The sequence below is a fragment of the Dasypus novemcinctus genome, chromosome 12 (genome assembly GCF_030445035.2).
Source record: "Dasypus novemcinctus isolate mDasNov1 chromosome 12, mDasNov1.1.hap2, whole genome shotgun sequence".
NCBI lineage: Eukaryota > Metazoa > Chordata > Mammalia > Cingulata > Dasypodidae > Dasypus > Dasypus novemcinctus.
Window position 1 is genome coordinate 58,714,973 of NC_080684.1, and position 24,442 is coordinate 58,739,414.

General features: G+C 36.7%; 1 protein-coding gene across 15 annotated transcripts in view; it reads right to left on the minus strand.

The window, feature by feature from the left end:
* Positions 1-24,442, minus strand: part of OSBPL8 (oxysterol binding protein like 8) — a 273,463-nt gene that overhangs the window by 128,786 nt on the left and 120,235 nt on the right. For 10 of the 15 annotated variants that reach the window (XM_058308448.2, XM_071218962.1, XM_071218959.1 and 7 more), the window contains one exon: positions 8,459-8,497. The exons of the other annotated variants lie outside the window; for them this stretch is intronic. In XM_058308448.2, the coding sequence (XP_058164431.1) occupies positions 8,459-8,497 (39 nt within the window). The remainder of the gene's footprint in view (positions 1-8,458; positions 8,498-24,442) is intronic. 15 annotated transcript variants of the gene reach the window in all.

Sequence of the window (24,442 nt, forward strand, 5' to 3'; positions counted from 1 at the left end):
AGTATTACATATCAACACTAAAGTAGCAAAAAAATTGTATTGATTATATAATAACTTTGTCTTTTTTAAAGAGAAGAAGGGAATCTTAATTGGCTGTGATCAAAAAGGATTAAGAACTTTAAAAAATCACAGACTAGTTATTTGCTTAGGTTTCTGTCTCCTTGGAAAAAACCTCGGATCTGCTATTTCCCTAATGTGATGGCTGTTTTACAATGCTTCAAATTATGTTCCAATGTCTTTAAAGGCACTGGCTTTGTTCATTTTTTCTGTGGTTGACTCATTTAAGTCCATTCTTCTGCAACTGATTTCAGTTACACTGATACTCTGTAAAAATACAGCTTTGGTGACAACCAACTAATCGTGCTCAAGGCCTTATTGCTGATAGCCATGTTATCACAACTAGCAAGCTTGTGGGAAAAGATTAGAGTATAGAGGTAGGCAGTCTCTAACATGGCCCCCATTGATACCCTCTTCCTGGTATTCATGCTTTGAAGGTAATCTCCTGTCTTTGAGCATGGGTTGGACTTACTTAACCACTTCTAACTAAGAGAATATGGTAGAAGTGACAGGATGACACTTCTGAGATTAGATTGTGACTTCCATCTTTTTTTTTTGTCTTTATTTTTTTAATATTACATTCAAAAAATATGAGGTTCCCATATACCCCCCACCCCCTCATCTCACTCCTCCCCCCATAACAACAATCTCCTCCATCATCATGAGACATTCAGTGCACTTGGTGAATACATCTCTGAGCACCGCTGCACCTCATGGTCAATGGTCCACATCACAGCCCGCACTCTCTCACATTCCACCCAGTGGGCCATGGTAGGACATACAATGTCCCGTAACTGTCCCTGCAGCACCACTCAGGACAATCTCAAGTCCCGAAAACACCCCCACATCTTGTGACTTCCATCTTGAGTGCAGTCTCTTACTCCCTCAGTTTACCCCAGCAAAAGGCAACTGCCATGTCATGAGGAAGCCTTGTAGAAAGGCCCATAGGCAAGGAACTGAGGTCTGCCAACAATCACATATGTGAGTTTACACGTGGATCTCCTGGCTCTCTTCATCCACCCAGTTGTGCTTTCAGATGAGATATTAGTAGCCCCTTCGCCCAACAGCTTGACTACGTGTAAGACCTTGAGTCACAGACACCTAGCTATGCTGCTTTTGGATTCCTGAACCACAAAAACTGTGAGATAATAAATGCTTGTTTTAAACCACTAAATTTTGGGATAATATGTTATGCAGCTGTCAATAACTAATACAGTACTAGAAAACAGAAAGAAGTTAGGAAGCTAGCAGAGTCAGTTGTGGCAAACTTTAAAAATGCTTCATAAATATCTTCTAAAAAATCTTCTTCTACTAATATGAATAATTACATTTCCCTAGATCTACCAGTAACTTCCTAAAGGAAAGCAATGATTCTGATCAGTTATACACATATTTGGGCGTATTTAATAGGACCAATCAAATGGTGAAGGTTTTTGAGTTGGACTTCCATTTGGAATAAAAGATTAAGTTCACTTTTGTTGTACAGCTGTTATGTTCTCAAGTTTTGTCAATTAAAAGCACAATGTTAACTCCTGTGCAGCTATACTCATTCCCCAGTTACTCTCAGAAAATAATCCCTAGCATATATAGCAACTCCTGAATATCTGTTTCAAAAACCTTCAATTATGCCTATCCTTAAAATTCTACTTCAAGCATGCCTATGTCATATAAACCTGATTCTATACCTGATTAATCCTATTTTTTTCAGATTGAGGCACTGAAAAATAATCATAATAAACAGTGTCTATTCCTACCATCCATTTACCTATCCACCCAAGAATATTTATTGAGTAACTACTATAGCCAGTTTATCACTGGGAGATACAACCATGAAAAAAACAGACAAAAATTCTGCCCTAATGGTACTTGTATTCTAGTGGCAAAGATTACTAACAACATAATAGAGATAAGTAAATATTCAAAATGTATTATATATCCAAATGCTGATAAAAAATAATCAAAGAATTGGTGCAAATAAAATATTAAGGAAGAGGGAGTGAAATTTTTAATAGGGTGGCCTGAGAAGAGTAAGGATTTGACTGAATAAAATAAGGGAATTTATCATAAGGATATATGGGAGAAGTATATTCCAGGCAGAGGGAAGAACAAGTATAGAGTAGAGGCTTGGGATGGGAGCAAGTCTGCAATGTTCTGGGAATAGTTAAGAAGCCCAGTGTGGCTGGAATAAAATAAGCAAGTAGCAGAGTAGCAGGAGATAAGGACAAAGAGGTAAATGAGCACCAGATTGTATAGAACCTTGAAGGGCCTGGTTAGGAATTTTGTTTTATTCTGAATGAGATGGAAGACACTGGAGGATTTTGAGAAAAGGAATGAGAGCATACGATTAATTTAACAGGATCATTTTGGCTGCTATGCTGAGGAAGCACTAGAGGGACAAGAGTATAATCAAGGACACCAGTTAGGAGGTTACTGCAATAATTTAGGGGAGAGACTTGGACCAAGTGGTAGCAATGAGGTGATGAGTAGTAGTCAAACTCTGATTATATTTTGAAGGTAGACTAAACAGGATTTCCAGATTAACTTAATATGGGATAAAAAAGAAAGAGAAGAGTGACAATGAACTGAAGTATTGGGTATAAGCACCAGGAAGGATGAAATTGCCATTTTCTAAGAATGAAAAGACAGAGGAGCTAGTTTTCTGGGAGAATATTGAGTAGTTTGATCTAAGATGGCACTGGAGTAGCTCAGGCAGGGGCAGCTGTCTTGAAAAATAGGAAAGAAGGCATAGAAGTCCTCTGAAGGAGCCACTTGCTACGTGCACGAACAGTAAGTCTGATCCACAGAGGCTGAACAAAGTGCTGAGATATAAGCCCATGCCAAGCAAGTCTAACCTGGCCTTGGATGACCTGATGCCGGACTACATGAACCTCCTGGGCATGATCTTCAGCATGTGTGGCATCATGCTTAAGCTGCAGTGGTGTGTTTGGGGTCCAGTCTATTGCTCTTGCATCAGCTTTGCCAACTCCCAGAGCTCAGAGGACATCAAGCAGATGATGAGTAGCTTCATGTCAGGCTGTCAATCTCTGCCATGGTGATGTTCTATCTGCAGAACCCTAAGCCCATGACAACCCCTGGTGATGCCAGGCCAAAGGGGTTCAATCCTGGATCCCTGTACTTAGCTACAACCCTGGGGTTCCCTAGGTAAGGTGGGCTCAAGGGCCCAAGTGAATAGAGGGAAGCTTGCCCTTTGCCTGGGCTCCACTTTTGCCAAGGCATAGGGGAAAACTCAGAGGCCCAACTCCCAGCCTCCTCCACCCTGCCTGCTGTCAAAGGGGTTATTCATGTTTCCAGGCACTTCCACCTGCTTTAATGTTGAAGGTATTAATAAAGATTTTCATTTTGAGTCTCAAAAAAAAACCTAGATATTTTTCCAAAGAGGAAATACAAATGGGGAAAAGCATTCAATATCACTAGCTATTAGGGACATGTAAATCAACACTACAATGAAATATCATCTCCCACCTTAAAGGATGGCCATTATTAATAAAGCAGAAAACTACAAGTGCTAGAGAGGATGTGTAGAAATAGGAACATTCTCACTGTTGGCAGGAATATAAAATGGTGTAGCCTCTGTAGAAGACAGATTGGCAGTTCCTCAGGAAGGTAAATATAGAACTGCCACACGATCTGGCAATCCCTGTACCAGGAATATATAAAGAAGAACTGAAAAGAGTGATTGGAACAGACATTTGCACACTAATGTTCATAGCAGCATTATTCACAATTGCTAAAAGATGGAAACAACTCAAGTTTCTATCAACTGATGAACAGATATATGGTAAATACATATGGTGGAATACTATGCTGCTGTAAGAAGAAATGAAACTGGGGCACATATGAAAACATGGATGAATCTTAAGAATATTATGCTGCGCAAAATAAGCCAGACACAAAAGTTGTATGGTCTCACTAATATGAATTAAATACAAAGAATAAACAATTGACTTAAAATCTACAGTGTAGGTTACTAGGAGATAGGAGGAGGGCTGAGAAGGGGTATGGATGCTTAATGTCTATAGAGTTTTTAATTATCTAGACTGTAAAAGTGTGGAAGTGGATAGAGTTGATGGTAACACTATAGTGAGTATAACTAACATGGCTGGTTTATAAACGGGATTGTAGCTAAAGGGGTAGCCTAGGGATGTAAATGTCAAGTGAAAGAAATCTTGAGAATAATAATAACAGTGAACTCAATGGTAAATAAGGATTGTGGTTAATAGTACAAATACAACAAGATTCTTCTATGGACTACAACAAATGTACCTTACAAGGTGTTAAGGAATTACAAGGTGTTACAAAGTATTACAAGGTGTTAAGAATATGGTGATGCATGGGAAAAATACAATTAATATAAACTTATGGCTTAGAGTAAATAGCAACATTGTAATATTCTTGCAGCAATGTCAGAAAAATATACGATATGAATGCTAAGGGGCAATAATAGAGGTATGGAATTTTTCTTTTGTACTAAGGAAAACGTTAACAAACTTACTGAGGCAATGACTGCACAATTCTGTGATGAAAGTGACAGCCACTGAGTGCACACTTTGGATGGATGGTACAAGGCACGGGACCATATAACATGGTGAACCATGTGCTGGATGGTAAACCATGAACTGTGGTTAACAGTACAAATATGTAAGCGTTCTCTAATGAACTATATTGTCAGATGTACAATACAACAAATACATGGAGGGGATATATGGAAAAACTATACCAAATGCAAGCTATGAACCATAATTACAGTACTATTTTGAAGATGTTCTTTGATAATATATAAAAAATGTTTCACAATAATGCAAGGTATTATTGATGGAGGGGTGATACATGGGAATTCTGCATGTTACGCATGATTATTTTGTAAGCTTCCAACCTCTCTAATAAAAAATATATTTAAAAATACATTAGAAGCATAAAACAGAAGATTTAAAATGTTAGAAGAACAAATAAGTGAATTCAAAGAACATTTAAACATAAAAAGATATGAGAAGAGAGAAAAGAATGCAAAATATTTAACAGGGACTCACGGAATTGAATGACAATATGAAACACATAAACATACACATTTTAAGTATCCCAGGAGGAGACGAGAATGGTAAAGGGGTAGAAAGAATATTTAAGGAATATTCTTTGATTGACTGAAAATTTTCCCACCCTTATGAGACATGAATATCAATATTCAAGAAGGGCAGTGTACCCCAAACAGAATAAATCTGAAGAGACCTACTTCGGGACATCTACTATTCAGAATGTCAAAGACAAAAGATAAAGAGAGGATTTTGTGAGTAGCAAGAGAAAAGCAATGTAATACTTATGAGGGAGACTCTATAAAGATAAGCGCTAATCTTTCATCAGTAACCAAGACACAAGAAGGCAGTGGTACAATACATTTAAGGTATTAAAAGAGAAAACTACCAGTCAAGAATTTTTTATTCAGCAAAACTATCCTTCAGAAATGAAGGCGAATTTAAAGACTTTACAGATAAACAAAAACTGAAAGAGTATATTACCAAGAAACCAGATTCACAAGAGACATTAAACAGTGTGTTACTGCCTGAAAAGAAAAGGCAAGGGCAAGAGCCCTGGAGAAGAGTACAGAAATGAAGAAAATACATAAGAAAAACCTGAAAGGTTAAAAGACAGACAATAGTAAGATATGACAACAGGAAGACAAGGGATAAATGGACAAAATAAGTAATAACTTTACAGTAGTAACAATGAATGTTAATGGATTGAATTCCCCAGTTAAAAGACTTAGACTCATAAGATGGATTAAAAAAACAAGAGCTATCTATTTGTTGTCTATGAGACTCACCTTAGAGGTAAGGTGGTAGCAATGGAAGTGATGAGAGGTAGTCAAATTCTGAAAGTACAGTCAACAGTCAACAGGATTTTGAGATGGACTTAATGTGGGATAACAGAGAAAGGGAGGAGGCCCAATGATGTCAAGTGTTGGGGTCTAAGCGCCTGGAAGGACTGAACTGTCATTTTCTAAGACTGAAAGTAGTTTTCCAGGAGTATATTAGCTCAGTTTGGGACAGACTGAGTTTGAAATGCCTGTTAGTCATCCAAGTGGAAATGTCAAGTAGGCATTTGAATATACAGACCTGTAGTTTAGAGAAAGGTACAAGCTGGTAAGAGAATAATATAGTTTTTGATATATGTGAGGGTTTGGGTACATGACTTGATGGCTTAATCTCAGGAGCTTGAAAAATACCAAAAGATAAAAGAAGAGGCACCAGAAAAATATATGTTAAAACAAAAACAACAGAAGAATTAAGTTGAAGCCTTCCAAAGCAAAGCTGAAAAAACAATTAAATACAACCATGCCTTTAGAAATCTTCCCTAGAAGAATGTAGAGAAAAAGGCATTAAATTGGGAAATCATCCTCCCAGAGTTACTTGCAAGTGAGGCTAATAGGAAATGAGCTATAAGTTATTGAGGATTTAGATATTAATTTCACCTGATTACTTAATGTCTCAAAAGTGTTCTACACATGGTTAAATTGCATACTTATAACTTCTCATTCTTCTGGCTTTTTAGGACCCAGATCTAATTTGTGTAGTATCCATATATAACACATGGATAAAAACAATGTGGAATCATTGATGGGGAAATACTCTGCACAGGTATCTTTTGAGATATGAAAAAGAATAAAAAACTAGCCACCTTTCTTGACTTTTGCTGAAGAATGAAAATAGTTCTAGAATCTTATAGAACCCAGAAACTTTTCAGCTTGTTCAGAAAAAACACCATTAACAAATAACAGTAGCATTTTCTCTGTTTGAATAACTTATATCTGCCATTTTCCCTTGGACAATGTCTATATAGTCATCTCAATAATTTCTTAGTTATGTAAATAAATCTTCTATTTTGGCATAAGTTATAGGCTGAAAACAATAAAATAATAACATGCCCGGAATTTTTCTTTATTTTTTATTAATTAGTACACTACCAAAACAGATTAATTAAAAACATGAAATATTTATAGCCATTATTTACATCTTTACTAAATTCAACCTACCAATCTTAAAAGATTAAGCAAAAACTGATTTTATTGTGAAATTCTTCTAAACACTTGTCATCCCATCTATAATTAGCATAAAATACACAATCTTTAAGAAACATAAAGGAATGGGTAGATATTTACACTACATTAACACGCCCTGTATTCTGGGAAAACCCTCAGTCGTGGGCAAACCAGGATGAATGGCTATCCTTAACAAAGAAATAAACCCATGCAATCTAAAGTTTTAATTCCTTTGCCTTTAACACAGCAATTCCAACTTAACATACATATTGACTTGATTTAAGCCATGATGAGGTTAATTCAAAGTACAAAAAAGTTTATCAAGCATTGATACAGCAGGTGACAGACTTCTTTTTTCCCCAATGAAATTATTTTCATAGAGGCAATCCTCCTGCAGCTGGCTCCCAAAAGCCATAATGAGGATGAAGGAGTATACAAAATATCTCAAAAGTTCTCTACTTAGTGTTATATTTTGGCCCTTCCTTAGAATAAGAAACTTCAGTGAGGGATATATAACACAGCTAAAATCTGTTCTTTCACCAGAAGTCATCATTCTACACTTACTTCAATTTTTTATATTCCTGCAGTCACCTACAGAAAAAGCATTTGCATATTTTATCCCTGATTTACAAGAGAGAGATTTTAAGGGAAATTTTAAGGGGGAGCTAGAGTTTTTCATTATCAGATAGAGAACATGATCTGGCCTGCAAGATAGATTTTAAAGTAACCTAATCACACTTTTGATCCAACAATTCCACTTCTAGGAATGTATACTAAGGTGATAACCCAAAATGTTCAAAAATATGTGTGTACAGATATTTACCACAATACCAAGTACAGTGAGCCAAAATGTTCAACAGAGTATTAAATAAATAATAATAACACATCCATTCAATTAAATACCATGCAGTCATTAAAGATTTTTTCCACTGGCAGAAGAATATCCACTATCTACTGGCTTTTAAAAGAGCATTATAAAAGAGTTTGTATGATATGACCCCATATAAAGTTGCATATATAAAACATATATATACAAACTAAGTTAGGAAAGATTTACAGTAATTACATCTAGGAGGTAAGATTTTACTTATCTCATTATATTTTTCTGTATTATTTAAGTGTGCTACACTGGTACATGTTATTTTGATAGTAAAAAATATTAGAACTGTTTACATTTTGGAAAAAATACAATCGAATTTTAAAAATTGATCTTTTCAATCACATTAATTACTTCGTACAATCACATAATTATCTATGATTAGAGTGGAAAATATATTTTAAGAGCCTTAAAAAAATCCTGAAAAATTTTTTAAAGTTAACATTTCAAACACAGCACCATATATTACTTACTGTCTCTCGAACTTCAGCAACTTCTGAATAGGACAAGATCTAAAAAAAGAAAAAATTTTTTTTTCTCAGGAGTGATTTAATCTCATATACTTGAACCTGAATATAGAGAGCACCCTCAGTTTATCAAATGAATTAAGTGGTGCAACAATCTTTTAATTGTGGTTACTTTTTTTTTTTTTTTTTTAGGTACCAGGGCTGGGGATTGAACCCAGGACCTCATATATGGCAAGCCGGCACTCAGGAAAAAAGTGCAATAGTACTTTAAGAAATTTAAGACAGTCTGCCAACCTTAAAGTCCTCACTGACATGTTCCAGGGGCCTTTTCACAACATTTATCTCCCTGCATGTATATAATTCTATCAGCCCTTTCATCATGCAAGCCCTCTTCTCCCTTGGTTTCTAAAATACTGTTCTGGTCTATCTCCCCTTCTTTTTTCTGCCTCCACTTCGTCCTCCAATTCAATAACTTTATGGCCATAATCAGTGGTCAGACCTTAACCACTTGTTCTGTCTCTACTTGTTCTTTTCCTTCACTCATAGCTGTTACAGTTTGAAGTTATTTTATGAATCCCAAAACGAAAAGGATTATGTTCTTTCTTTTTGAGGTATTGGGCCAGTGATTGAACCCAGGACCTTATATGTGGGAAACCAGAGCTCACCACTGAGCCACATCGGCTCACCTGAGTTGGTTTTTTTCATTTATTTGCTGTTTTTTGCTGTTGTTCTTGTTGTTGTTTGTAGGAGGCATCAAGGATTGACCCTAGGATCTCCCATGTGGGAAGCAGGTACTCAACCGCTTGAGCCACATCCACTCCCCAAGATTATGTTCTTGAACTAATCTAATCCTGTGGGTGTGAGAACTTTTTGATTGGACTACATCACTGAGGCATGACTCAGGTTAGTCTCCACCCTCCTACTAGAGTTTTATATAAATGGAGACACAGAGAGAGAGAAACAAAGGAAAAGGGAGCTCTGCCATTCTGACCCAGCCTGGAGAGGACTCCAGATTTGTCTACAGTTGCAGAAAGACAGAGAAGCCCCAAGAGGCTCAAGGAGCTGAGGCCCAGGGAGCTATGCCTGACTGCTCACAGCTGAGCTCCAGAAGAAACTAAAGAGGGACTGGCAGATGCACCATCTTACCTCACCACATGGTAGGACTACAGAATCTGCCAGCAGACAAGCTTTGGTGAGAAAGCATCTCTGCTGATACAGTGATTTGGACATTTCAGAGCTTTGGAACTGTAAGACTGCCCCCTAAATGAAATCACCATTATAAAAGCGAACCCATTTCTGGTACTTTGCATCAGTAGCCCCTTGGCAAAGAAAGAAAGAAATTGGTCCTGGGAAAAGGATGCCACTGCTTACAATTACCAAAAATGTTAGAATGGCTTTTATAAATGGATAAGAGATAATTTTTTGGAGAAAATGTGAGATGCTTGATAGACAAAGCCTATATTGCTTTGAAGAGACTATTAGTAGGAATATGGACCCTGAAAGTTATTTCTGATGAGGCCTTAGAAGGAAATGATGAAACCATTATTGGAAACTGGAGGAAAGGAGATTCTTGTTTTAAAGTGGCAGAGAACTTGGCAAGATTGACTCCTGATATAAGATGGAAGGCAAATTTTGAAAATGACAAGCTTGGACATTTAGCTAAGGAGATTTCTAAATTAAAGGTGGAAAATACAGTCTGGCTTCTCTTTGCAGCTTATAGCTAAATGCAAGAGGAAAGGGATAAGCTGAGACTATATTTCTGGGCACCAAGAAACCAGAGATTGAAGGTCTGGGAAATTACAAGCTTCCAGAAAACAAGCCTCCAGAGAATAGTGCCCCATGTGAGGATTTAACTAAACTTGGAACTAGCCAGCCATTTTCTTGTAAGTCAGGTTTGGAAATGCAGTTATCCAGGAAGGACTTGTGGAAAATCTTACTGTCTGATGGCTTTGACCCCTATTTTCCTGCATGCTAAACCAGCAAGTTTTCTATGAGATCTCTATGAATGAAACCACTGTCAGCCTGGACTAAAAGGACAGGGAGGGGAGAAATTGAAAGAAAAAAGGCTTTAAGAGGAAAACTGGAAGCTGAGGTCTAGACTTAAGACATCATCTTGGGCCAAAAAAGGGGCCCCACCCATGTATGCAGAAAGGGAGAATTTACCCTAGCATTTAAAGGGGGTGGGCCTTCTACCAGAGAGGGGAGAACACATTCTCAGTGGTTGGAGAAAGTTAGGTCACCACCCAATGACCTCTAGTGAGAAAGCATCTCAGCTGATGCTTTGATTTGGACATTTCATGGACTGAGAACTTAAGATTTTCCCCTAAAGAAAATCCCATTGCTCTGAAGGTACTGGACCTATTCCCAATAGAGTAGATTAGGGAGAGTTTTAGGGCACCACCCCACAGTTCTGAGGTGGTTGGGCATGTATGTCAGAGATTACAGAGAATGTTGCTGCCACCCCCACTGAACTAACGGGGATGGAGACTATACCCCAGAGATTGGGGAACATGAGGCCATCACCCCAATGTTCTTGGAGGGTGGGGTCTAGAACTTGGCCACAACCCAGGTACTTAATGAGGGTGGAATCAAGAGGATGGTCACTGAGCAAATCCATGTAAGGGGTGAGTCCTCATGAGGTCCCAAGGAGAAGACATCAAGGAGAAGACATTGTTCTAAGGATGACTCTCAGACTGAAATCTAATGGAGTAAGTACTGCAGGTTTTTGGAACTGTTTGGGACCAGTGATGTATGTTTTCCTTCCCATTTCTTCCTATAGTAATTCAAATGTTTTTCCTATGTCTGCCCATCCTTTGTATACTGAAAGTAGGTAACTTGTTTTCTGAGTTTCACAGGTCTACAGCCAGAGGGGAACTGGTGCCCAAGATGAATGGATGACTTTAAAACTGATTTTTATGAGATTTTGTACTTAGCTTTGCTCCTGAAATGATTTAAAGCTTTCAAAATATTGTGAAATTTTACATATGGAAAGAACATGTCTTTTGTGGATTCAGAGGGTAGAATGTCACAGTCTGAAGTTCTTTTATGAAAACTCAATACTCAAAGGCTCATTTATTACCTTTATTCAGATAATGTCCAGGTTTCCTTTTTCATAGCTAACCTATTTCTAAAACAACCTTTATTCTAAAACATGTATGAATTCATGTTAGAACAATATTGAAAATTAACTACTCGTTCTAAAGTTTTGTTAACAAAAAAAGGGCTATAAGTTTATATTAGAAAGCATCTTTATGTCAAAAATAGAATTCATTAGCTTTCTTCAGAAATGAGCTTCCACTCCGATTTTCCCATTTTTTTCAATGGTACTGAAGCCTGCTAGTAAGATAGGGAATCAGTAGATGGATCTGGAACCTGGCAAAGAGTCCAAGTGGACATCAAAAACCCCAAGATGGCAGCTGGAAGACCCTCCCCAAGATTCTGCCATTCAGAACAAGATTTCCTCTGGAAGCCAGGAGAAGCCCTGGATATTCCCCAAGGACTTTATCATTGGGCCCTCCTACGGGATTGATAGGTAGGGTACTCAATCAAAACAGCAAAGAGCTGAAACTCCTCCTCTGCCATTAGCAAAGGGGTGGAATAATTAATTGGTTCGAAAAGCAGGCACAAGGCCTGAACTCGCTCTCTCACCTTTGGACCCCGACTCTGGCCGCCTTCTCACCCACTTGGATCACCACACAAGTAAACCTAGGGATTTATAATCTATAATGGGTAAACTGTAGTCAATAAATCAGCCCACTTTATCACTTTTCAGTCCCTTTCTCTTCACCTGGGACCCATGGTCTGTTATTTTCTCCCATTTCTCTTCCCTTCCTTCCTTAATAAATTATTGGCCTAACTCACCCGATGTGCTCTTGAAATTCACTTCTGCAGCATAGTCAAGAAAATAGACAAAATCCAGTAACAGTACCATATTTCTTTCACTCAGACCCAAACCCATGTCAGAGACATCTCCTTTTCCCAATAATTTAATTAGCCATTAAGTTTTATTGATTTTTACCTCTGATGTCTATCTTACATCCAGTCCTTTCTTTCAATTCCCATTAATACCACCTAGGTCAGACCCATATCACCTCATTTCTCAACTTTTGCACTTCCCTTTCAATAGGTATCTCTTCATTCAGTCTCTCCCTACTCACTCACTTACATGCTAGGTACTAAAATTCAAAAAATGATAAAGACATGGTCTCTACTACTAAAAATAACACCATATATTGAAAACAGGAGTATGCATTATACAGTAATTTATTTGACATTGAGATAAACTGGGTATCTCTAGTCTACTCGAATATTACACATTCTTCAAGTTAGTCCATCATTAGCAAGTCACTTAATTTTTGTAGGTTTATTTTTCTCCTCTGTGAATATATAATTATTAAAATTTAAAGTTTTCCAGGATTGTCGTCAAGTTTGATTGACATGTATATGAATGTACTTGCCTCAGGCCCTGATATTTTAAATCTTCTACAATTTGGCCCTAACCCACATTTTCATACACTTAATTAATTCCACAGAAATGTTCTGATCTCCTATGAGATAGCCTCACATCTCCAAAACTTCATTTAATATAGAAAAATTGATTACTCAGAATGATCTGCAATTTTCTCCCTACTTTCTTTTTGCTCCCTGTTCAATAATCCTAAAGTCTCCTGACTGAAGACTCACCTCGAATTGCCAATTCTGCTCCCCAAATTCAGGCCAGAATTATCTTTCCCCAGCTCTGACTTTCTAATATAAGTTCTTTGACAGTGTGTAAATAGCTATCTCCTAGTATTTTCTCTGTTGCTATCATAAATTTTAAATATTCCATTGTGATTTAACTTTTCCCCAAAATTATAATGGTCTAATAACAGCTGTCAAACAGAACTTTCCATGATAAAAAATATTCTATATCTGAGCTAATACGGTAGCCTACCAGTCACATGTGACTAGTGAATTCTTAAAATGTGGGTAGTGAAGAATGAGGAACTAAATTTTTAATTAAATTTAATTAACTTAAATTTAGTCACATATGTTTAATGTCTACCTTACTGGACAGCTGAGGTATAGTACAACCTTACCTTCCCCCAACTCAATATAACTGACCACTCTCTAGTATTTGCCACCACTGACCACTTCTCCTACCAAAACTCTCCCTTTTCTTAGCTTTCAAGCAATTTTTTTGTTTTTCTCCTCTCTTCTTTCTCCTGGGCTCCCTTCCCTGGGTGCTCCCTTAAGATAAACATTCCCTAAGGCTACATCCTAGAATATGTTTTGTCCTCACTCAGCATACTTTCCCCAGATGAGTCCAAACTGATTTTCAAATGGACTCTATTCAAAGACTTCTTCCCAAATTAGTTTCTCATCTTAACCTCTCCTGGGCCACAGCCCCTCAAGGCCATCTAAGTGATCTTTCTGGTAAACTCATTCTTCTCATTTCAGATAAAATATCACATCTTTGGTAAGGGCTTTCCTGGTCTCCCATGCCAGGCATAATAAAGGGATACTCCATCTTTGTTGTCACTGCTTCTTTCTTTTATCCGGTCATTGGCAGGACGGCCACAGAGCTCATATGCTCCCAGTGACTGCCCCTGCACCTCCATCTTCCTGAATGAAAAGGTGGTAAAATATTTACCCCTCCCACACTTACAGTCTAACCGCCATAGTTTGCCAACAAACATATGAGCCCCATGCATGGCTCTTTTCTCTGCTTAGAAAACTTCTTTCAGGACTCTGCTCAAATACAACCTCATTGGAAAAGACTTCCTTGATAATCCTTGAAAATGGCAATGTACTATTCCCTATTCTGTTACTCCCTATCCCTCTTACCCTGCTTATTTTTTCATCACAGCAATCACCAGCTAACATAGTATATATTTATGTACTTTTTGTGTGTTCCGCCATTCAAATGTTAGCTCATTAACTTTGTCTATTTTGTTCACTGCTATATCCCTTAAGACTACAACAGAGCCTGGTACACTGTAGACACAGAACAAATATTTGTTGAATGAATGAAAAAAAAGGCTTGGTCATTTTTATAGCCCAGATACCTGGCAAAGAGTTTCTTATATAGTATATCGAGTTCCTCTGTTCATTTAATGAATTACTTTAAATTATTTTATAAAAACAACAACAAAAGTCCTGCTTATCTTGATATTTTCCATCCACAACTTAACATACTCCTAGAAATGATATGGGCTAGAATCATGAAATCTGAGTTCTAAGCCTAATTCTATCAATATTCCCTGGGTGACCATGAATAAATACCTTCAATTTTAGTTTTCTCAACTGTACATGAGATCCATTGCAATCCTAAAATTCAGTTATTATAACTAAAAACTCAACATAAAAAATTGTCTTAATTTTAAGAATTTCCTAGTTATAACTTACAACACATTCATATTTTCTTCCACTATTAGTTTTTGGTCATTAAAATTTCCACTGCTAGGAATTCTCCCATCCTTTTGCTTAAAAAATTCTGTCCTTCATTGTAACAGATTGACCATCAGTCTTTGGTAATGCAAGTAATATTTCTTCTAGTACTGGTGGCCCCTTGACATGATTAAACCAATCTCCATCAAGTCACACACAGGAAACACTCAAAATTAATATGATTTTCATTGTAATTAATGGCATACAACTGGTGACTATTGATGAAGTCTGTGGTTATGCTGCAAGAAAAAAGTTAACTGTCCAATAAAATTAAAACCCAGGACCCTGACCTTTGGCCTCATTAACATTTCCCTATAGATCAGACTAACCAGTCATAGTTGCCTTAAAAATTTATGAAACAACAACAGCACAACTGAAATCACATAATCACATCACAATCATGCCAGGTAAATTATGAGAAATGGTTATATAAAATAGCTTAAGTCCCTAGTCTGTAAATATTTCAGTGTACCATGTATCATCTTGAGATGTGTTTAAATCATTTCTATTTTCAATCTAAAATAACAGCATATTTTTACCTGGAATTTCCTTTTGGCCAATTTTTTACACAGATACATAAGCCTACTTTCTAAAAATCATGACCAGGGAGTAAATTAAGATTATAAGGACTGCATAGCAAAACTTCTTTCCTCCTAGAGTTCTATTCTGTTTCTAACAAATCACTCATCAGTATATCATGCTGTTCAGTATTAAGCCTCAGGCAAGGCTGCTAATAATATTATGTAAACTTCAACTTCCATGACTCAAAGTATCTATCACAAATAAGAACGCAGTTAGCAACTGCTCTTCGTGTCCGAGCAACTAAGTGGTGCCTGAATGCCAAAATACTCACCCCCATATTGAAAAGTCAAAACTGACCACAGGAGTACAAAGCTTTGGTTTAAATAACATAGATGACGTATCACAAACTTTTCAAAGTATAAGTTACCTTAGGTAATTTGTATGAAAACTTTAAAGAGATGCCTAAAAGGCTAGACATAATATAAGGTTGGTTTATAATATAAAAACATCAGCTTTTACGATCAGTGGCAAAAATTAAAAATTAGAATATCTGTATTAAATCCTAGCACTTCCCACCGACTAGCTATGTGACTTTAGGAAAATTACTTACTCTTTCAGAATCTCACTTTGTTCATCTCTAAAAATAGAGTAATATCTACCTCAGAGCATTAAGGAGAGGATTAAGACATCAAGTTCATGGAAGGGCAGTTTTCTTTCTCATCACACAAATACATAACCCAAGTACAGAAAGCAGAGTTGCTAAAAATCTGTAGAAAAAAGCAAATTCCAGAAGGAAAATGTTACAGAAAATGATTAAGAATTATAACAGCTTCTGGATAAAAATGTAATGAAATGCTTCCTCAATAAATTCCTTACTAACTTTTCTTATTTTCTTGTCTTTTGTGACTAGAATAGCTTTTTTTCTTTTTTTTTTTTTTTTTTTTGAGGTATCAGGGGCTAAGGATTGAACCCGGGACCTTGCATGTGGGAAGCCAGTGCTCAACCAATGAGCCACATCAGCCTCCCTCTGTTGTTTTTTACATGTGTTTTGCTTACTGTTTGTTTTTTGTTTTTGTTTTTTTCAGGAGGCACTGGAACTGAATCCAGGACCTCCCATGTGGGAGATAGGTGCTCAACTGCTTGAGCCACATCAACTTCCTCCAGCAATTATCTTTTACCTAATGATACCTAAATGTGCCTTAGAGTTATTCAGCTTTGGAAAAAGAGAGCCATTTTCCTTTTAGGAAGACAAACAATAAAGTAAAATCAAACTATGATATGACCTGACTATTACCAGCTAGGAAAAAGGAGAGAAGAAATGACTACAAAAAGTCTTAAATTAAGAAACAGTTCTTATACTTCCTTACCAGTCTGAACTCCATGGTCAGCACCTACATAGACAATATAAGGAGAACCCAATTTATTAAATCTATAGGCCCAGGCTAGACAAGGGGAGTTGACATCCATTATTGTTTAAAAGAGAAATTCATCAGAAATTGAGCTTTAGGCAACAATACATCACATCTCAATAGTTTGAACAAAAAAGTTAGTTCTCAGCAGTCTTTTGACTTTTGAGCTTTGAAGTTTAAAAAAATTTTTTTAAGGTTTGCATGTTAAAAGATACTAAAAAACCAATCTGACTTTAAAAATATATTTATTCGGGAAACGGACTTTGGCCCAGTGGTTAGGGTGTCCGTCTACCATATGGGAGGTCCGCGGTTCAAACCCGGGGCCTCCTTGACCCGTGTGGAGCTGGCCATGCACAGTGCTGATGCGCGCAAGGAGTACCGTGCCACGCAAGGGTGTACCCCGCGTGCGGGAGCCCCACGCGCAAGGAGTGCGCCCGTGAGGAAAGCCGCCCAGCGTGAAAAGAAAGTGCAGCCTGCCCAGGAATGGCGCCGCCCACACTTCCCGTGCCGCTGACGACAACAGAAGCGGACAAAGAAACAAGACGCAGCAAATAGACACCAAGAACAGACAATGAGGGGAGGGGGGGAAATTAAATAAATAAATAAATCTTAAAAAAAAAAAAAAATATATATATATATATATTTATTCTATCATTTCTATGAATAGTTCCTTTACTTAAAAGAAAACATGTGATATCACTTATGTCAAGTTACCATGAATTTCAGAACTAGGAACTGAACACAACAAATAATGTTTTAAATATGTGTGAAAGTGATTCTATTTCTAACCTATGGTATTTTGGAACAAACTGGACTTTTAGAAATGAGGTTCAAAATACAATTATATAAGGGTGATGTATATATTTGAGAAGCAGAGAACACAATTATCATGTACAAAGGTTTACTTAGCTACCAAATACCTTACTTCCTGACTAGTAGAAAATACCCTTCATATATTAAATTCTTAGCCCATGACAACCATTTGTTCATTCTTCTATCTTCCCAACTAGATTACCACTAAAACCATGACAAAGTGGAAAACATGGTATTTAAATGGGCAATCTGTGATTTTTGGCTGGCTTCACAAACTTAAAGAAGTAAACATTTGTTACATAGACATTCTGAAGTTAACAGGCTCTCTGGAGAGGTATGTACTCACAGAACAGTTCAACTAAAGGAGTTCTGACGAATGATTCTACAAAATAAAAATTAAGAATTGGCAATATCTAGAATGGACCATGAAGTTGTTACTTGAATTCCAGCTACATTTGAACTAAACAGGCTCTCTGCTCTAACTATATTATCTCACTCCAACTTATCCTAGTCATGCCTTCATCTTGTACTCTCGTCTCTTAATTCCATCTTATTCTCCCAGTCCCCCAGCCCCCTACCAACCAAATTCACTTGCCTCATACACCTAGTTTAAACTTCATGGATAGCCACTTCAAGTACTTCTGTGAAACTGGTTTTTCAGCAAACACATTATTTGTAATCTTAGTTGAATCAAATGCCATTTAGCAATCCTTTCCTTTGATGTTACTTATCTATTAGAGTTCCCATAGCACCTTTCCTTCTGCATCTCAAACCTTCATCCCCACATCTCAGTAGGTGAATTCATCTTTCATACTTTACTATGCTGATCAAGACAACTCAACATGAGTTTCACTAACTTAAAATTTCTCCATATACCAATATCACATACTAGTTTTGTCTCTAAAGTAAAGGTACTGGCATATTGAGAAATGAAGACCTTCCATCAGTACTTCCATATGTAATTATGTCCATGTTATTAGGAACCAAGATTTTCAGAATAAAAGAAAAAGTATATACATTTAAAATAAAAAAAATATCACAAATTTGACTGAAAATCTAAAACAAACTCATACATTTTCTCTTAGAACAAATATACATACATATATATATATATATTCCCTGGCTCTATCTACTAGAAAGACATAGGAACAATGACCAATCCAGTAACAATGGGCAACCTTATAACCCAGACTGTGGTCTCCAAAAACTATTTACTACATAAAGATACCAAAGCTACTGCAGAAATGGCTGATTACTAGTCTGGGACAGAAAATGCACAAAATGAGTTTGAACATATCATTATACTAGAGAAAGAAGAAGATATCAAAGATGACTAAGGTCCTGTCAAAAAGACTCAGGAGTCAATCTGAATTAGCTCTCAATGGCCAAAGATGAAGCAAACGATTTAATATCAAACATGTTTTTTAAAAAAACCTAGGAGTTTGTTACTCAAACAAAAACTACTGCTCACTTTTGAAGAATTGTAGGAAACTAGATCATTATCCCGAGAACTAGTAAATAGAATTAAAAATTTATGCTTTTTATATATGAACTATATCTCAGTGTAACCAAACAGTTGTTGAGGTAAAATTGTATTACTGTTGCTGTTGTTGTTTTAAGTTTTCCAGCCAATAAGTACTGAAGGAATGATCAACTTAAGAGTATCACCACTTTGCAACCCCTCAAGAATTAATGGATATAGGAATGATCATCAATGGCTGCTAAAAGAATTAGCAACTGATAAGGAACTTACATGAATGTGGCAGATTTTATTAATATTTTCCAAAGATGACCATAACATTAGCCATCCCACACTCTCTTCTACAAAAGTAAACATCAAAATATGGCCCATGGGCCAGCCACATGTTTTTGTTACTAAAGCAATTTGTACTGAAACAAAGCTACACACATTCATTTATGTACAGTCGATTCTGCTTTCATTCTACAATGGTAGAGATGAATACTTGCAACAGAGACTGCAAGGCCTGCAAGTCTAAAATACTTACTATCTGGACATTTAAGAAAAAGTTTGCTGACTTCTGTTCAAGAACTTTGCCATTCTCCCAATAAGAAATGAACTCTAATTTCTTTCTCTTAAAATGTGGGTGGCTTATAACTTGACAGGTCTTCAGATTCAGAACAGTATTCAAGAAGCTATATTAAAAAAGTGCAACTGAGGAGCTTCATCCATACTTGGAATTAATTTAGATGACTAGCTCTTGGACCACAAGCTAGAAGTGATACCATGAGACCCTTGGGGACCCCTGTAAGTGCATTTTCCATGTAACTGGGAGATGATTTGTTGTAATCCTAAAGTACATTAAAATAGATTATAATTTTCTAAAGAATATTTTCCATCTCATACACTTTTCTAGAATCTTGACATATCGTCATCAAGATATGGGATCTAATTGCCCTTTCCTTTGAATCTTGCAGGCTTGGAACTCACATAGCCCAACAAAAAGCACTGGACATAATAACAGAACATTAAAAAGGGCTATTCAAATTCTGTCTTACTCACTGGAATACTCATTTTGTAAGACCTCAGCTAACATGTAAAAGCCGGTCTATATTAATTTTCTATTGCTTCTATAACAAATTACACAAAGCTAGTGTTTTAAAACAATACAAATTATCTTACAGTTTTGAAAGTCAGAATCCAAAATAGGTTTCACTGAGCTAAAATAAGATGTCACCAAGACTGCATTCTCTCTGGATATTTTAGAGAAGAATATGTTGCCTAGCATTTTCCAGCTGCTTAAAGACCATATGCATTCCTTACTTATGCTCCTTTTCCCCATCTTCAAAGTCAGCAATGTTGCATCTACATTATCTCTCACTCTGACCCTCTTCAACATTTTAGGGGCCCTTCTGATTAGATTTGGCCTGCCTGGATAATCCAGGACAATCTCCCAATCTCAAAATACTTAAAAATAATATCTGAAAAGTCTCTTTTACTATGTAAGATATCTTACTTTCTTAGGTCTGCCATAACAAATTACCACAAATGGGTGGCTTAAAACAACAGAAAGTTATTGTCCTACAGTTCTAGAGGCTAAAGCCTGAAATTAAGGTGTTCATAGGGCCATGCTTAAATCAAAGTCCATAGGGAAGAATCTGCTCCATGCCTCTCTTCTGGCTTCTGGCAGTGGCATGCCGACAATCTATAGCATTCTGTGTCAGTCCTTTTCCGCCTGTCTGTGTCCAAATTTCTTCTTATAAGGACCAGTCAAATTGGGTTAAGGAAGGGTCCATACCAACTCCAGACTCATTTTAACTTACATAATTCCATCTGTAAAGACTCTATTTAAAAATCAGGTCACTTTCTGAGGTACTAAGGACTAGGATTTCAACATACCTTTTTAGGGGACACAATTCAGCCTATCTTTGCGTGGCCATTATCCTGCCTACCACACAGTTCAACTGCCCTGATACTCCCGTACTGTGAGGAAACGCAAACTAACCATGTGGGAAGATTACATGGAAAGCCCTTTCGATCACATTAAGAGACCAAAATGCCTGGTCAGTCCCACTACTTTAGTTCCTGGCTGTTACAGCTCCAGCAACTGTCTGACTGCAACCACAAGAGAGACCCTAAACCACAACCAAAAATTACACTGTCTCTTTGCAGCTCTATCACATTTTAGAGAAAAAGTAGAATTTCATCTGCAATCCACAGGGGGTAAGCTCTGTATAAACAAATTCTCTAACTGCAAACCCAAATGCTCAAGTCTCTATTTACTGCAAACTTTTTGAAAAAGTGGTTTTCACTTGGTGCACTTAGTTTCCTTCTAAAATGTGTATGTAATTAGATTCCCCTGCAAAAACCCTTCAGGGATTTTGTACTTGATAGAGTGCCCACAGTCTAACAAAATTAGAAGACTGTCTTCAAAGTTCTTCATAATTTGGCTTATCTTATGTCATGTATCCCTCCACACATTCATAGACCCTACACTTTAAAAACATGACAAACTGCAAATTCCTTTCACTTCTCCAAACATACCATGATCCCGCACAACTTGCTTATATTTACTTTCACTGTTCCCTCTGCCTTCAATGCCATACTCTCCTTCACTCAATAGGCAAACAGCTAAAATTCTTTCAATCCCTGGGTCAGCATCGCCTCCTCTAAGACAACTTTGCTGACATCATCATCAAACTCTTCCAAACAAACCTGACCACTAACTTTTCTGGTCCCCTCTATAATATGTTAGTATCTCTTGCTAAATGCCCTAAAACCCAGGAAAGAACATGGATTCAAGTTCTGACTCCACTGTCTACTTGCTGCAGAACTCTGGAAAAACTACTAATTTCTCTAAATTTGTTTCGAACCTGTAAAATGAAGATACCCCCACCTTACCATTATTGTTGAGGATTCAACATGTTTAATACATGTAAAAGTGCTCTGTAAGCTACAATTTGTCTTTAATATGTTCCTGAAATCAGATATCCAATCAATCACCAGGTCCTGTTGATTTTTTTCCTTTCATAACTGAGATTTTATTGGTTGTTTTGAAGATCAGTATACAGACATTATGAACAATTTGTACATAATTCTTAATGTGTGTACTGAAAAACTAAAAAGCCATGTAGTTGGAATTCTTTTCTAAAGTTATTCCAGTGACTTTCCAGCTTAAAATTTGGAGGCAAGTTTTCCTTAAGAGGATATCAAGTGCCACTATCTTCAAATGTCAATAAGCTGTTACATTTTAAGTTCTATCAATTCACGATTTAATATCATACACACTACATACTCGTCACAGAATGCTAAACTGACATCCAAGACAAAGCCTCCCAATATTTCAATATACTATTTTCTAGTTGTTCCAAAAAATAATCAGCAAATGATTTCCCCTCTTAAAACATTTATACTTTAAAAAAATGGAAATGAGGTGGGATTCCAATCTCCTTAAAAAATGTTTCTTCTAGAGCTATTAAAAAACTTGTATTTACAAAATAATTGATAAAAATATTCCTTTAGATTGAATAAGAAAGTTGAAAGAGGGACCACTCATAAGACATGGTATACAATATTAGTCACATGACTTTCTTCTCTCCTACTACATCAGAGGCTAGACTCTCCTCATTTTCAGTCTCTCCATTTTCTGCAGATAAATCTAGTTTTTTGGTTAGCCACTTTGGACTGTTTTCCCCTTGCTTCCCTCTTCCTTTTTGGTTGCACCTTTTTGTCTGAGGGCTTATTCTTCCCTGCTATCTTTTTTGGCTTCGTTTTGACCTTTGCAGGAGCAGTTTTAGCTGACAACCTTGCTGACCTCCCTGGAAGGGGCCCAGTTGACCTTCCTCTTGGCCATCTTAGTGGGGGAGAGGATGCCTACCTGGTGCTGCTGACAGCAGCGTGCTGAGAGCCTGACACGAAGCTGGCACTCCTCCTACCACCCAAGATGCTGAGACGATGGAAGGGGCCCTGTTGATTTTTATCTCTAATTCCTTTAATATATTTTCCTATTCTGCTACTAATAGCCTAATATTGGGTTTAATTGCTTCTTATATTAAAGAACGGGATGCTGACTTGTTCAGTGAGATTAACTACCTCTATTTCAATGGTCCTTGACCTCAGCTGAGCATCTAAATCACCTACGAGACTTTAAAAAATACTAATGCCTGCATCTCATCTCATCCTCAAAGATTCTGATTTGAGATGGGTGCAGCCTGAGCACCAGAATTTTTAAAAACACTCCAAACAATTCTAATGTATGTTGTCCCTTTAATAGTCCCAATTCTGTCAAAATAATTTTCCTAAACTACAATTCTAAATGGGTTGCTTTCCTGCTCAAAAAAATTTAACAGTTTGATACTATCTTAAAAACAAAAATTTCATACTGTAGAAATAGTATTCAGGGCCCTGTATAATCAGAGTCTAATAAATGTGCAATTCAATACAAGATAGTGATTAAAGTTTGGCCTCTGGAGCCAAAATATATCATAGCTCTGCTACTCACTAGTTATATGACTCTGAGCAACTTACTTATCTCTCTCTCTGTGTCTTCATCTATGAAATGGGGGCAATAACACATTCTCTCTCACATAGGGTTATTATGAAGATTAGAAAAATTTATCTACAAACAATTGGAACAGCTGCTGGCACATAGTAGAAATTCACTAAATGTTAGCTGTTATATATTTGCCTCTAGCTTTATTTCCTCCTAATTCCCCTCATACAAAAAACAGTAATGACCGTGAGGCCTAAAACCTATTCTGAACACATCATGAACCTAGGAGGGCAGTAGGTACAGAGAAAGAGTTCAATGAAGGTAGATAAGTTTGCTGGACTCAGTGTTTGACAAAAATTAAACTTAATGTGGATATGAACATAAACATACATATATCAACATATATAAAAGTTAATATATGTATAAATTCATAAGCAAACAAACACATATAAAATTTCATTCCCTCTCCCAAGCTCCATTGCTATATACAGTTTCTACCACATTAAACTTCTGAAGCAATCCCAAGTTAATGAATACCTACTAAGGTGCTCTGAGGTCTGGATAAAAAAAAAACCCCTCATTGCTCCACTGTCACTAACTAGACAGTTAAATTTTATCTTCACTTATCCTTAAACTGCTAAAATTCTAATCCTACATATTTCCTTCTGCAGTTTTACGGGGTTCATATTTTATTTAAAAGAAAAGAATAACAAAAATGTATTTTAAAATACTTAATGTACATACTTTTACTTCAGAGTTAAATGTAGAGCTGTGGGTTTCTTAGCTTTAATTATACACTGCTCATAGAAGCATCTGCTTATCTTCAAACTTAGGAGAAACAAAAAGTAATAATGCTTACAAAAAAT